Consider the following 14,452-nt stretch of genomic DNA (forward strand, 5'->3'; position numbering starts at 1 on the left):
CAGTGGCCAAGGTATTTGGAGGATGTTGTTTTGGCGCTAATCGATAAAATTGGCGGGAAATCAGAAAATAGCCTATTTCCAAAAGAAAATTTAACGAATCAAAAAACTCAGGAATATTATACCTACATACCTACAGAAAAGTTTGCTTCATGTTTTTATTTTTCGCTTTCCTATAAATAAGAAGAAGAGTCAGTACTTATGAGTAATTACAAAAATAAATTGCTTAATTCTATATAAAATGGTCACCCATCCAGTAACCGGCTTAGTTCAGGGTTGCTTAACCGGCACAATCTAACAACTGTTAGCAACGGTAACACGGAAGTCATATTATTATCTGTAACACCTACCTACACACATCATTAAGGTAGGTGTTAAGATATTTCTGTATTGAAAACGTGCCAAAATTGTAAAATAGGTAAGGCGGATAAAATTGGTAAGTACCAATTCTTAACCTATTGTCGCTTAGTAAATGTAAACTATTTTTAACAGAGTTAAAAAAACCGGCCAAGTGCGAGCGTACCAGCCAGACTCGCGCATCGAGGGTTTCGCACTCGGGTATTTTTGCCGACATTAAAACAGTTCATGCAATAAACTTATTCTTATTCTAAAAAATAAAAAAAAATCGAATGTACAGGTAAAGCCCTTTCATATTATTATCTTTGGTACCATCACTTGGAACCAAGTGGGGTATATTCTAAAACAGATTTTTATTTATTTTTATGCATAATAGTTTTTGATTTACTGTGAAAATGTCGGAAAAAATGCGAGGGTACGGAACTCTCGGTGGGCGAGTCTGACTTGCACTTGGCCAGTTTTTTTTTAAATAAACCAGCTTGCAATCCAAATGCAAACCATATACGCATAGACTGCATAGACGCGAAATAATTCATCCTTGCGGTCAATGTACCTACAGACAGGTTTCCTCTCAGAGTCTCTATCACATTATAAATTATAATAGTGATCACTGTCTCATGCTCTACCTACATTTATATTTTCACGTAGTACCAGGTGGATGTGTATAGAAGAACGATACGCGTCGGGTGTAGATTACAATGAAGCTATTCCTGCCCAGATGACTCAAATGCTGTGTGCTCAAAATAGCTTGCAACGCCCCGCGGATTGGGCTACGTCCGTCGTCGTGGCTATTACGCCGAATAATGGAATACCTTCCCTCCTACATCATAACGTAAATACTAGGTACTTAAATGTGAAATTTAGGATTTTTGAATGTCTGTTGCTCCTTCACACCACAAAAACCGGACCGATTTGGCTGAAACTGATGGAGATAGCTTATATTATAGGTACCCTGAAAACACAACATAACATGCTACTTTTTGAGTTCCCGAGGGATTTTCAAAAAATCTATATGGGCGCACGAGGTTGCGACTCGCGAGCATCATCTGGTTATTATTATAAACCTTTGACACAATCAATATGGTAAAACTTGGGTAAAACTAACTAACTGGGCAACTACTGCGTGGGTATTCACAGCCGTAATTCGATCGATGAACGGTGATCGAATTTATCGTCATTGTCGTCGTCCCACTACTGGACGCAGCTGGTCTCTTGTAGAGAGTTCCATGCGCCACGGTCATGTCTCGCCTTGATCCATTCGTTTGATGTCTACTGTCCCTAGAAAGGGAGTCTCTCGCTGCGTTGTCCGCAGCGAAGTCACTATTACAGCAAAGCAACTCGGATTCACAATTCATACTAATTAATCATCAATAACTAAGTACCTACAGAAGTTTGGCCGTGACCTGCGCAAAGGACATTGCTTTTACCGGACAAAAAAATTAATCAGAAACCAGAAAAGCAAAAATATATGCCCAATGATGTTCTTCATATCATTTCTACAATTCACTACGGAACGGACATTCCATCCAGGCAACCCATTCTGCTTTGTTTCATTCTGTTCTGGTTATCAGAACCAATCCCAAAAATATTAAGTATCCTAACTTCCAAGTTTGCATCACCTAAAATTCATATTTCCAAATTCAAATTCAAATTATTTTTATTCAATTAAACTTTTACAAGTGCTTTTGAATCGTCAAAATAATCTACCACTGGTTCGGAATGCCTCAGGCAAAACTAAAAACTTAAGCAGGCAGCTGATTTTATTTTTAAATCATTAGGAGCGGCCGAGCGTCTGAGCAGACGAAACCATTCTGAAGCATTCCCAGTACAGATCCTATTTGGGTAACTATATATGGGATCGAGCGGAGGAATCGAAACCAGGAGGTGAAGACGAGAGGGGGAGGGGGGGGGGGGGGGAACTCTTGGATGGTGGAACGGGAACGACAGCTCGGAGTCAGGGTGGGACTGCCGAGCGGTACAGTCTCTCTTCCGTCGAACCAACAAACTTAACAAAATGGTAAGTGAAGTGAAGTGGCCTGTGGTACAAGCAGTGACAAGTGAAGCAAGTGAACGGACTATCGATATCGAAGGAAGTGTTGATCGTAACAACGAATTGGATCTTAAACTTAACGTTAATGATGATCATTAAACTACTGTTGATATAAATAAAATAAAAATTTACGAAATTATTGCAGTAATGCAAAAACTTATTAAAGAAATAGCTAAACTGTTCATTCAAAAATTAAGTAGTTATACCTAATTAACATAATAAAGTAAAAAACTTGATTTTAATAATAGTTGTTAGTAATGAAATAGAAGTTATTCAAATTGTGGCAGTAACACAAAAATTTATTGAGGAAATAGTTAAACTTCATTTAAATAATGATGTTTTTAAAGTTTAACCTCATAACTTAAAACTATCATTATGTTTATGACTTGCAAGTTAAACTTAATGATTAACAAAATATTGTAATAAATATCACTATAATGCTGTTGAAAAGAGTAAACGCTGAGTTTTAGAAGCAGATGGAGACAATCAGGATAATGTAGGTTTATGAATTGAATAAAATAAGTTTGTTACGTTTACCTTAATTTTGAATACTTTTAAAAGTTCGATATCCAAAAACAAACCAAAAACAATTTGTAGGAAAGATATAATAAAAAAAAAACTGCAAACTTAAATAATAAAACTGCAAAGGAAAACTATAAATAAAAGTGCTCAAATAAGTCAATACTTAATGTGAATTGAATTCATCCATAGCTAAAATATTATGTGATTTAAATTCATACAGAAGATAGCCATAAAACCAAGAATAAAGTTATAATAAATTAGTAATATTTACTTACCTTTCAAATAAATTCAAATACCATCTGGCGCTTCAAGATAAATTGGAGCAAATTCTATTTTGGATTGTTTTACGTAACTTGCTCCCGGGCCGATGTAAGCTGATGCCAATTGGTCTAAATATATCCACAGACGATTTGGAATGTCTACTCGAGACCTAACCAAATGAGATTTAATAATAAACCAATCTTCGAAGTAATCGATATTGGAAAGGGATTTGGCAATAATTTCTTGGAAAACTTACTAAGTAAATCTAAATTCGATAACCTAAATGACCTTGTAAAAGACTAATTAAGCAAAGATCATGATTTTAACAATTGAATTGAATTATTAAACAAATGAACAGGAACAATTAAATGAACAATTGTAGAAATGTACGCGCTATTAAAATTGATCGATTGGTTGATTGATCCAATCTGAAGAATTCTTCATGGTATTAAGAGAATTTCAGATGCATAACTACTCTCCTGATTAGGTACTTAGAAAGGAAAATGTCGCTATTAGGAAGGTACTTTTTTACCAGTTTTAAAATTGATTGAGTACTTATTTTACTGTAAATATGTGGCATCGTAGACCCTAAACTCTCTTTTAATCGTTTTACACTAATGGAAATGAACCCAAGTACAAAGTAGAGTTTCTCAGGCTTATTGAATTCTTATGAAAGTCGTATTTACCAAGATCATTCAAGTGATCCCATAAACCACAGCTTCTTTTTTCCTTCAATACCAATCCGGGTAAAACTACACGGATTAGTATTGAAGCAAAGGAAACTATGGAAATTACCATGTGTTTCGGAGCTATGATGCCGAAAAAGAGCACGTTAAGTACTCAAATTTAAATCCTATTTACCCTGCAAGTTAAAAAAAAAACATACTTAGGAAGAATTTAGACGGAACTTAGTTACATCTTGGAGTCAATATCTAGCACAGCTTTCAGTACCTACAGTTGGTTTCAGTTAAAAAGAGTTCCAAACTACCGCAGAAGCTGTGTCTACGCTATGTACCTACCTACTGTTTTCACATTGTACGGAAACCGAAAGGTTGACTGCCGAACAAACCACGCACCAGCATCCCAATAATGATATTCTCCGCCATTGTGCCAAATAGATCGATAAATAATCGACTGCGCAAATCAGAACTCCTTTTAACTGTTGAGTTATGTGTAAATTGCTCCCTAAAAATACTATATTCCAATCTTCTTCCCCCACCAGGCGGATAAGGAAAAGAAGATCAAGAAGAAGAAGGCAAAAGAAGACGCGCCCGCAGAGGAGGCCCCAGCACCCGCCGCATCTTCAGGAGGCTCGCGCGGCAGCCGCAAGGCCAAGCGCACTGGCTCCAATGTCTTTTCCATGTTCTCCCAGAAGCAGGTCGCCGAATTCAAAGAGGTCAGCATCAAAAACTCTTATACATTCTACTTTTAAAATTAGCTTAGGTCTCTTTCGGTCATTTGGATTGGAAAGTGAAAGTTGTCTTCGTAATCAGCAAGTAGTGAAAACCTTGAGAAAACTCAAAAATGACACTTTTGTCTTCGTCATTCCACCCGATAGAAATCTACTTCAGGACATAGATTTTATGCCGACGTCCGACTCTAATGTCTTCTTCAAAGAGATCAGCTTCAAAATCGTCATTACACCCAATAGACTACACTTTTGGACGGTCTCTAGACTGGTCAGTGGTCACCTTCGATGAGTAAATGGACGTCTTTTCGTAATCAGTACCCCGAGAAACATTGATAGCGATGCCCATCTCTTCATGGTTATTTCACCCAAAGAATTCCATTACTAGAGTCTAGACATAAATCTTATGTCCCTGTACCTAAGAATTCTAGTCGGTTTACTTGAAACTCTTCTGTCCACTTAGTGAAAAGTCTCCTAACACTGGATTTTACCATCCGGGAAATACGCCGACGCAAGCGCATAGCGTCACCGCCAATTGCGCTCGAATCTGTAGTTTCTGCTCGAGAGATTGTTTATAAACATTCGATCTTCGATTGTTCACGTATCACGTATCTACCAAAGATTAGCAATAGGTAGGTACCTACTTACCTACTTACTTTTAAACAAATCCTTAAGAATTTATAAGAAAGTGACACTTAGAGCACAAGATAAAGAATTCGTCGTAAGCCGTTAGAAGTTCTTTTGTTTACGAGTTTAAAGAACACTAATTAATAAGATCAAACATGATAAAGAGCAAGAGTCTTCCTTGACGATGAAGCAGAACAATTTTAATACCTTACTTAACAGAATAAACTTATCAGAATCATATAGAGAGCTAAGTTCTGATTCTACAAAAAAAAAGTAACAAGTTTTTCCTCGATTCCAGGCCTTCCAGCTAATGGACCACGACAAAGACGGTATCATCGGCAAGAACGACCTTCGCGCGACCTTCGACTCCCTCGGCAGACTGGCCAGCGAGAAGGAGCTCGACGAGATGGTCGGCGAGGCGTCCGGCCCCATCAACTTCACCCAGCTCCTCACCCTCTTCGCCGGCCGCATGTCCGGCGGCTCCGACGACGACGACGTCGTCATCAACGCCTTCAAGACCTTCGACAACGACGGCAAGATCGACTCGGAGAGGCTGAGGCACGCCCTCATGACCTGGGGAGACAAGTTCTCCGCCGACGAGGTCGACGAAGCGTACGACCAGATGGATATCGACGATAAGGTTGGTTTTTTTACTACAGACTTATTTTTATTTATTTTATTTAAACATCTTTATTGCACAAAATTACAAGGAAAATAATAAATGATACAGATAAAAATACAAAGGGCGACCTTATCACTAAAGTAATCTCTCCCAGGTAACCCGTATGTTCGAACCTAAAGGATAAGACGAGGAGTCATCATGTATATATACAATGAGACTTAATGAGAGGTGAACATTTTACACCAAACTTTGTAGACCAAAAACTAGATAAAAACTGAGACTGATGTTTGCAATTTGCAGTCCAAATAGACCATAGTCTGTGTTAGGGCTGACAATTTTTTTTTTTTTAATTAACTCTTGCACCTTTAGCCGCAAGCCTGGATGCAATCTATTTTTCATTGGTTATTATCTCAGTTCTCGTCAGCGTTGGCTCCTGAGTCCTGGCAAAAGTGTCCACCTCGTTGGTCAAGTTTTGATTGATAGACTTCACAAACCTTTGCTAACATTATGGAGAACTCTCAGATATGCAGATTTTGTCATGATGTATTTCGTGTGATCCTAGTTCCCCTTGAATATTTTTATTGTTAATAATCTTTCCTGTCGATTGTAGACAGATCACAACAAAATTAAATATCACTACGACAAAATTTAAAGCAATAGATTTTAATTAAATGTTTTTTTTATTATTCCTAGGGCTTCATTGACACCACCAAGCTGATCACCATGTTGACCGCCAGCGCCGAGGAAGAGGAAGGTGGCGAGGCTGCGTAGTCTGACCAATAGCAGCTCAGGATAGAAGTTCCAAGGGGTACCACCTGACCCGCTCCGGTTCCACGGATTAAACGCGCTTGGAACCGAACATCTATTATTTTATTTAACAACAACTCTATGTTAATTTATTGTTTCCATTTTATAATTTATATTACTTAAAATGAAAATATAGTTATTGCTATGCCAAGATCGTGTAAAACTGTCCCTAACTGGGTGTTCACGGGGGTTGGGGGTTGTATGGAATACTATGTATTCATTTTCTGTTTGAAATAAAGATTTAAATCAAGTCTGACTAAATGATAAGGCTCGAAGCGGCCAATTTAATAGTAACCTGACTTCTCATTACACACCAAAACTTAATCCTCATAGCTGAGGGCGATGAAGCCTTTATATTATTAATCGGTAATCCCAGAAAGGTAGAACCTATTTTGGGATAACAAGGTAGGTTCCCAGATCCACGCATAGGTAGCTATACAACTCCAATAAGAGTAGACAGGTAGGCATTAGAGATGGACAATTCCACAGGTTAGGTTAGAATGTGAAAAATCACGAAAAAATCTTCTCATATTAAGTAACATTTGCTACCGTAGAAATCTTTGAAATAAATAAAGATTTAAAACGTCTGACTAAATAATAAGGCTGAAAGCAACCTTACTGAGAGTAGATAGTGAAAAATCAAGAACGAAAATCTCGAAAAGTTTGAAAAGTATTACCTATACATATTATAGGTCGGCTTTATTGTTTAAATTTTTTTTAAATTACTTTCCATAAAAAATCACCTCTGAAATCACTGTCAAAATATAAATACTGTGAAAAATAATAATAATTTCACCAAATGAAAATTATTCAATCGCATAGGTCATGGGACTCATGAGTAGCCTAACTTGCGACGACGCATATTGGAACTTAGAAGTCGATTACATTGCAACGTTAACCCGAGTCTGTAACCGGATCGGTGACCAACTTACCTCCGTGCTTTGGAGAGCACGTTAAGGGGCATGAGAAATTAAGTAAGAAATTAGCTCTAGTATCGACTAATTTATGAGTTACAGTCGATACTAAAGCTAATTTCTTAAACTGGACCCTTTCAAGTAAAGATTTTTATATAAACCTGTGAGGATAATACTACCATTGGCGCAAATAAAGTGCCATAAGCCTACTTTGTCGTATTAGTTTATAAATTGCGAAAACTCAAATTAAATTTGAATTTCGCGGGCAGACCCGTCGCATCCACCTTAGACGTTGGCTCCAGATAAGAAATAAAATAATAATAACTATGTCTATTATTAGAACTGATATCAAATTTGCACTTGGTCTTCTGGGTGCCTCTTTCAAAATACCTAACGACATTACTGAAATGCATGGTGATAGGTGGGCATATGGTGGGTAGATTGGTAAAATTAGGTAGTTAGTTTTCTAAAAGATCCGCCAAATATTCGTTCCACAAGAGCGGTGAGCCAAGTTAAAAAAAAAAAAAATTTGTCTGTGTTTGACATTGACAATTTGACATATAACTAGTTTTCAAATGTCAAGTTGCCCAAGTTGTCAACAATAACATTGGGGTGTTTTCGTGGTTTGTTTTGCTATTTTGATGAAAAATGACCGCTGAAACTTTACAAAATACGACGAAAACGTTTAAATTCTCGTATCCAACATGCACGAACGAGGACTTGCTGTTCAAGTTGGAGGTTCCAGTGGAAATACCTCACGGCGGCTCGACGAGAGAGCTCGTGCAAAGAGTTCTGAAGATGTTCCACATTCCTGTGTATTTGGAAGATGGTAAGAAGGCTTAGTAGCTTACTTTATCCACCTACCTACTCTTACTGTGTGGGACATACTATTGTATGTGACAGAAAATCCTATGTTAACTTAAAAAGGGGGCCGCTAATTTGAAGGCACTTCATCTCTTTTTATCCGACCCATAACGAAAACCGTTCTCTCGTAAGCCTTTTGTACTGCTACAAATACTTACGTAAGAAATCTTTCCCCGTGGGTGAAGTCGCGTGCATTAGCTAGTATAATATAAAATCATAGGCCCTAAGTTTCGAAAGCTAAGGCAGTCTTTTCACTCACAGCGATCTCTCACAGAAGTATGATGTTACGATAACATACATCATTGATTTTGTGCACACATTCACCTAATTAAACTTTTTACAAAACATTTCTTGTTAAAATGTGGTACATAATATACTAAATGAAGTCTGCAACTTTATCCACGTTCTTATAAATCTTGTGAGAGCCCTTTGATTTTCCAGGACAAAAAGTATCCTATGTCCATCCCCAGGATGTAAACTAGCTGTACTAAATTTAAAAATTGGTTGAACAGGTTGGCTGTGAAAAGATAGCAGACAGGCAGACAACCTTTGTGCTTTTAAAATACCTACTCCTACTTGCTTTTATATCCTAGAATAGAAAACTATGGTAAAATTTGAAATTAAATATGGAATTTTTATTTCAGAACTCAATGAAAAACTAGCTGAGTTTGTAGCAGAGGAAACCAAAAAATTCCACAATGAGAGAGATGCAAAACTTTTGGATCAATTGAAAAATAGTGAATTAAATATTGAAGGGATAGTTAAGAATTGGGAAAAGCTGTTCAAAGAGAATGTCATAGATTTTGCTGAACAGAAAGGTCTGAATTCATTGTAATATGTTCCTAGTATTTAATTCAGGTTTAAGGCTTAGATCTATTGAGTGATCTTTGACTTTGCTCAGACTTTAGTTAAAGTAAAAAAAAAACCACCTCTATTTCATTTAATTTCATTTTCATTTATTGCAAGATTGTAAGTAAAAAAGATGTTACATAAATTTTAAGTAGGTACGTATCACAATCTGCCATGACATGGCGTGCAAAATTCACTATCTTTATATACATTTTCAATAAGTACATAAAATATACACATACGTACAAGTACACATTTTGGAAGTCAGTTAAAAATGAGACAGATTTTGATGTGTGGCCTAAATCTACTTCATTTAATTTTAATTCCTTATTCAGTCTCAGCAAAGTCAATGTAAATCAAATCATTTATTTTTGATTATTTGATTTGATTAGGTAGATACATTCAAGCACTGAGAATTTTACACACTTCAAACTATATAATTTTTAAGGATCTTCGGATGAGGAAGTGTTTGCGGCTGCATACCACAAACTAGTGCACTCCCCAGCCCTAGACACTATCCTGCAGGTGGAGGCCAACTACGCCAAGACTGTCATGAACATGCTGAAGAATAGGGATGAAGATATTAAAAAGCTCACACAGACGTATGTTTTTTTTCTATAACAACTGATTATGAGATTTTCATAATTTTTTTTAAATCAGAAAATTCTGCAGGTTAAGGCAATTTGTGCATGCAAACCATGATTTTTGTCGACAGCCAGTTTATTTTAGATTTTGTGTACATGAGAATAAGTACCAATTTTATATTATGTGAACACTTTAGGTTTACTACTTTTTTTTAAAGAAATTTTGGAATGTGTACGAATTTAAATCATCAGCCTTCTAAAACTACTTATGATTATTATCATTGCATTAATCTAGAGTGTTGTTATTGACTGAATTATCATTTTGGCTTGTATGAAAACTGTGTATTTGTGCTAAAAGTGGAAAAATGATGATTGCAGCTATAACATTTGCTGCATTTCATATTTATTTACAAGATTATTATCAAATTGACTCCCTTTTCACAGGCAAACAGAAGAAATGGAAGAAAAGATGCGTTTACTAAACACACTAACCACTGAAGAAGAGATCAATGAACTTGCAGTACAGCACTTTGAGCAGCAAAGTTTAGCAGCCGGGCGCTGGGACTCGCAGCTAGACGCTTTGAGGCATACGCAGAGAGCGGCTCATAGAGCCTGGCTCATGACTGCCATCAATGAGTATCAGACTGATGAGAAAATTACGCCAAGGTATTATAATCACACTCGCATCATGTATACCTTCAGATAAACAAACTTTATGACTGCAGTGACTTCCAACACCAATGAAATTATGACCATTATCAGAGAATATATCACAAGGCTTTCCTCACCGAGACATGAAGCGACTAAAACTAATATCAAAATTGATTTTATTGTTATTTCCTTTTTGTTGTTTTTGCATTAATAAGATGTCTGTGGGAACAGCATTCCGAACCAGTGGTAGATTATTTTGACGATTCAAAAGCACTTGTAAAAGTTTAATTGAATAAAAATAATTTGAATTTGAATTTAGATAACAAGTGCTATTACAATTGTATTAAATTTTACATTTTGAAATAGCAATTCACCGCTGATGTCTTTCCCCACGGAGCTGGCTCCTCTTCCAATGACCCCTCGTTTAGAAGAGAGCTTCACAATCCACCTGGGTTCACAGCTGAAGCAGACACACAACATTCGCCTCGCGGCGCTCGATATGATGCACCTGTGCTCTGTGCAGAGACCTGATGCTGACGGGTAAGTCTATTGCGAGTAAAGGTTCTTCATAAATATTGACTTGGCGACTAACATTGCACTACGGCGATGTGAGGGGAAGGTGAGGGAAGTTTGAAAGATCTGGTAGATAGGGAAGATGAGGGGGCGGTTGGGGAAAGTGAGAGAGGGATGGAGGGAGATTGGCTAGATGAGCGAAGACTGGGGAGACGGTCGGCGGAGATAGAGGGGAGATCGAGAGAGATGGGAGAAGTATGAGGGAGAAGAGCGGGGGAAAACGGGCTAGATGAGCGGGGAGGTGAGGATTTAAGTAGTTAGGGAGGTCGCCTTACACTCTGTATATGGTTGCAGGGGCGGTTGGGCCGGGGCTCAGCCCGCGCTAGCTCTGTACTCGGGTGAGCTAAGTGGAGCCGTGTTACTCGTGGACTCGATGCCGACTCGCTCGCCGCTGTTAAGCTCGGCGCGAGCCGCGGCCGAACATCACTTCCCCGACGTGGATGCGCAGCTCAGGCACATCGCTGAGGCCATCAAGGAGCCAGTAAGGATTTACTATACTATAGTTGAGCCATCACAGACGCGCGAACTGCGAACGGACTTGTGAGGATATTGCAGAAGTCGTTATCGATAAAGGGATGGCGATCGGATCAGATAGATGGGGTGACGCGGTAGATATTACTTCCTTAATCTCTCACTCGCTCTATATAATCTGTTATCAACTATGGTCAAATCTTTTTTTACTGTTACACACAACACAAGAGTATCAGGTTCCAGTATTTTAGTGGTTTGCTAGCGAGAGCATTATAACTCAGTTCGCACGTTTGTAATGACTCAACTATATTGAAAGGATTTCCACAGAACACTATCTTTTCATGTTTACAACCTTGTTTTAAATAGTTTTATTTTCATGTCTGATTATGGTTCGGACGTGTTACGCGCCGTTCCCGGAAATCGATCATGATTGATCACACGGGAACGCTATTTGTTGCAGGTAGAGAAACGCAACGCCGAACGACAATCGAGTAAGGATGGGAGTGAGAAGGAGCAGAGACCCCGCTATCGAGGGGCGGTGAGACTGCAAGCGGGCGACGTGTTCGTGACTCGGCACAGCAACCTCGCCGAAGCTCATGTGGTCTTCCACCTCGTGGCGGACGACGAGTCCCTCAAGTCTGGTGAGTGAGCGACAATCATATTCCAGCCTTTCCACGACCATACAATACTGTATTTGCCTATGTCAAAAATAAGTTATTTCTCAATGATTATTTAAAAATTCCATTCCATTTCATTTGTTAGGCAAAAGTGTAGTAACCATTTTAATTTACCGATTGAACTAAAAAAACACGTCAAATCATTGTGACTGAATGTACTAATTTGACTAGTTTTCAAACCAGATTAAACGCGCCCTATGTTAGCTTGTATTCAGTGAACAGGGTGATTAATTCCTAAATTTCTGGTCTGGTCTGGTGGGAGGCTTCGGCAGTGGCTAGTTACCGCCCTACCGGCAAAGCCGTGCCGCGTTTAGCGTTCCGGTACGACGCCGTATAGAAACCAAAGGGGTATCGCTTTAATGAAAACTGCCATACCCCTTCCAGGTTAGCCCGCTTCCATCTTAAACTGCATCATTACGTACCACCAGGTGAGATTGCAGTCAAGGGCTAACTTGTATCTGAATCACACTAATATTATAAAGGCGAAAGTTTGTATGTGTGTGTGTGAGTGTGTGTGTGTGTATGTTTGTTACTCCTTCACGCAAAAACTACTGGACGGATTTGGCTGAAATTTGGAATGGAGATAGATAATATCCTGGATTAGCACATAGGCTACTTTTTATCCCGGAAAATCAATGAGTTCCCACGGGATTTCAAAAAACCTAAATGCACGCGGGCGAAGTCCCGGGCATCGGCTAGTAAAAAATAAAAAAAAGATCATAACGTGGGGTATTTTTCAGGAGACATGACGTCACGGCACCCGGCCATCCTCGGCCTGCGGAACATCCTCAAGGCCGCGTGCTGTAACGACGTTACCTCTATCGCTTTCCCGTTACTACTCAAAAATGAACTGACTGAGGTAACTATTCTTGAAGTGAAACTTCTTTGGGCGCGTTGCGAGATTTCGGGATTAGTATTATGACCATCTCCAAGATGCAAGCTATCACTGTATCAAAAAATATAATGCTAATATAGTGTTCCAAGTTTAAATTGCCCCAGAAAGAGGAGGACAAGGATGTGAAAGAAATAATTTGTAGGGAGTCAAGAAGGCGAACCGGGAAAGAGCCATCGAGCAAGTACCGTACGGGCGTCCTCCCGCGTTTCGGCCCATATAACCCCAAGGTTGGTGGGGCCATGGGTGGTGGGTTGTACAAAATTTCTATAATATTGAACGAATTTATTATATTTACGGTTGGGCTGTGAAAAACTAGCAGATAGACAAATTTCGCGTGAATTTCGGTTTTCTAAAAGTCCCGTAAATGTAAGAAAAATCAGTGTGAATACATTATAGCCTCAAAATGTTTAAATACTATTAAAAAATCTTTAAGGCTGAGATCTAGAGTGCACTTTGATTTTGAAGATACTGCTGCAACGAGACAGCGCTATACCAAGTCTAAGCAAAGTCAAAATGCACTCTATAGATTTCAACCTAAGATCTAGGTAATCACAAAATAAAACTGACATTTAATTATACCCAGTTTACTTTTGTTTCTCTACAATGTGTAATAGCTAAACTATGTTTTTCGCACTACAGGAGATGACCGCAGCGTGGTGCATGCGCCGCGCGGAGCTGGTACTGAAGTGCGTGAAGGGCTTCGTGCTAGAAGCCAGCGGCGGCGGCGGCGCAGACCTCCGTACGCTGTGCGCCACCGTCCCTCCCGACATACGACCTGCGCTGTTCTCCTCACTCGCAGCCCTGTTACCCACAATCTTCAGGGTTTCAGGACCTGTGCGAGCCAAAACTACTACTCAGTGAATCCTACCGACTTTGCCAGATTCAAACATTAAAAAAATGTAAATAAAGTGTCAATATTTATCCGTGTATTTTATTTTCCCTTGCCTCCCGACATACGACCTGCGCTGTTCTCCTCCCTCGCAGCCGTGTTACCCACAATCTTCAGGGTTTCAGGACCTGTGCGAGCCAAAACTACTACTCAGTGAATCCTACCGACTTTGCCAGATTCAAACATTAAAAAAATGTAAATAAAGTGTCAATATTTATCCGTGTATTTTATTTTCCCTTGCCTCCCGACATACGACCTGCGCTGTTCTCCTCCCTCGCAGCCGTGTTACCCACAATCTTCAGGGTTTCAGGACCTGTGCGAGCCAAAACTACCACTCAGTGAATCCTACCGACTGCGTCAGATAGGCTTCAAATATATATAAAAAAAATTAACGTGGCCCTGGCCCCTGTTAAGGTGCCCACGCACTTGAACTG

At 39.0% G+C, this 14,452-nt stretch overlaps 2 protein-coding genes across 3 annotated transcripts; both read left to right on the plus strand.

Annotated features, from left to right (window-relative positions):
* Positions 1-2,221: 2,221 nt before the first annotated feature.
* On the plus strand, positions 2,222-6,945 carry LOC123877772 (myosin regulatory light chain 2). Its single transcript, XM_045924652.1, has 4 exons — positions 2,222-2,371; positions 4,410-4,583; positions 5,521-5,862; positions 6,538-6,945. Exons 1-4 carry the CDS (start codon positions 2,369-2,371, stop codon positions 6,613-6,615), a joined length of 597 nt encoding a protein of 198 aa, XP_045780608.1. The 5' UTR covers positions 2,222-2,368; the 3' UTR covers positions 6,616-6,945.
* A 1,197-nt stretch (positions 6,946-8,142) lies between these two features.
* LOC123877767 (protein C12orf4 homolog) lies at positions 8,143-14,396 on the plus strand. Of its 2 annotated transcripts, XM_045924643.1 has the most exons (10): positions 8,143-8,394; positions 9,074-9,247; positions 9,727-9,880; positions 10,307-10,528; positions 10,880-11,053; positions 11,381-11,567; positions 12,018-12,198; positions 12,975-13,093; positions 13,769-13,996; positions 14,370-14,396. In XM_045924643.1, the coding sequence occupies exons 1-9, from the start codon at positions 8,214-8,216 to the stop codon at positions 13,988-13,990; spliced, it is 1,614 nt and encodes a 537-aa protein (XP_045780599.1). In that variant the 5' UTR covers positions 8,143-8,213; the 3' UTR covers positions 13,991-13,996; positions 14,370-14,396. The 2 variants fall into 2 exon arrangements, with proteins under 2 accessions (XP_045780599.1, XP_045780598.1); XM_045924642.1 differs by lacking the exon at positions 14,370-14,396 and having other exon boundaries at positions 13,769-14,050.
* Positions 14,397-14,452: the final 56 nt, after the last annotated feature.

The sequence above is a fragment of the Maniola jurtina genome, chromosome 24, assembly GCF_905333055.1.
Source record: "Maniola jurtina chromosome 24, ilManJurt1.1, whole genome shotgun sequence".
Classification (NCBI taxonomy): Eukaryota; Metazoa; Arthropoda; class Insecta; order Lepidoptera; family Nymphalidae; genus Maniola; species Maniola jurtina.